The sequence below is a fragment of the Eimeria tenella genome, genomic scaffold, assembly GCF_000499545.2.
Source record: "Eimeria tenella Houghton genomic scaffold, Eth_scaff3022, whole genome shotgun sequence".
Classification (NCBI taxonomy): domain Eukaryota; phylum Apicomplexa; class Conoidasida; order Eucoccidiorida; family Eimeriidae; genus Eimeria; species Eimeria tenella.
The window spans coordinates 3,672-4,658 of record NW_013542893.1 but is presented as its reverse complement, the minus strand read 5'-3'; the positions used below and the strand labels follow the sequence as shown (position 1 = coordinate 4,658).

Here is a 987-nt window from a genome sequence, read left to right as displayed (position 1 = left end):
GCAGCAGCAGCAGCAGCGGCGGCGGCGAAACTGCAGCAGCAGCAGCAGCAGCAGCAGCAGCACACAGCAGCGCCACAGCTGCTCAGCAGCAGCACGCCAAGCCGCTTCTTACCCACCCCTGGGAATGCATGCAGCCCCTCAACGACCCCAAACCCTCGCAAACCCTCGCCCTAAACCCTAAACCCTAAACCCTAAACCCTTCAAATGGCTAAACGCGGCAAAGCCGGAAGACTTCGAGGCATTTCTTTAGGCCTCAATGATCGCTTCAAAGGGCCCCCTGAGGGGCCCCCTGAGGGGCCCCCCGAGGGGCCCCCCGAGGGGCCCCCCGAGGGGCCCCCTGAGAGGCCCCCCGAGGGGGCCCCTGGGAGGCCCCCCGAGGCCTCCTACCTTGGGGGGCCCCCCCAGGGTGAAGGCCCTGAGGGGCCCCCTGAGGCCCCGGGGGGCCCCCCTGAGGGCCCCCGGGGGACCCCCCTAGGGGCCACTGCAGCAGGAGAGCTCACTGTTGCTGCTGCAGCAGCAGGGGCCCCCTCAGGGGCCCCCACGAGGGACCTCACGACTGTAGCAGCACCAGCAGCAAGCAGAGAGGGAGCAGCGGGGGGCCCCCAAAAGGGTACTTCCCCCCATCTCGCCCCAGGGGGGCCCCCAGGGGGGCCCACAAGGGGCCCCCCAGGGGGGTCCCTGAAGGCACTTGGGGGCACTGAGTGGCCCCGAGAAGGGGGGCCCCCAGGTCAAGCTGGAAGCAGCAGCAGCAGCTGCAGCAGCAGCAGCAGTAGTAGTACTAGTAGCAGCAGTAGCAGCAGCAGCAGCAACGGAAGTGAGAACAGTATCAATGGTAACAGCAGCAATGGCGCCACCAGCAGCAGCAACGCTGGAGAGAGCAACAGTAACGGCAGCAGCAGCAGCAGCAGCAGCAGCAGCGACGTTGGCAGCAACAGGAGCAGCACCGCTGCAATCAGCAGGGGCAGCAGCAGCAGCACAGCTACGATC

General features: G+C 67.5%; 1 protein-coding gene across 1 annotated transcript in view; it reads left to right on the top strand.

Moving 5' to 3' along the window:
- Window positions 1-204: 204 nt before the first annotated feature.
- ETH_00037680 (uncharacterized protein) overlaps window positions 205-987 on the top strand; it is a gene marked incomplete at both ends in the record, with an annotated part of 837 nt that continues 54 nt past the window's right edge. The window contains one exon of the mRNA XM_013375959.1: window positions 205-987. Coding sequence (XP_013231413.1) covers window positions 205-987 — 783 coding nt within the window.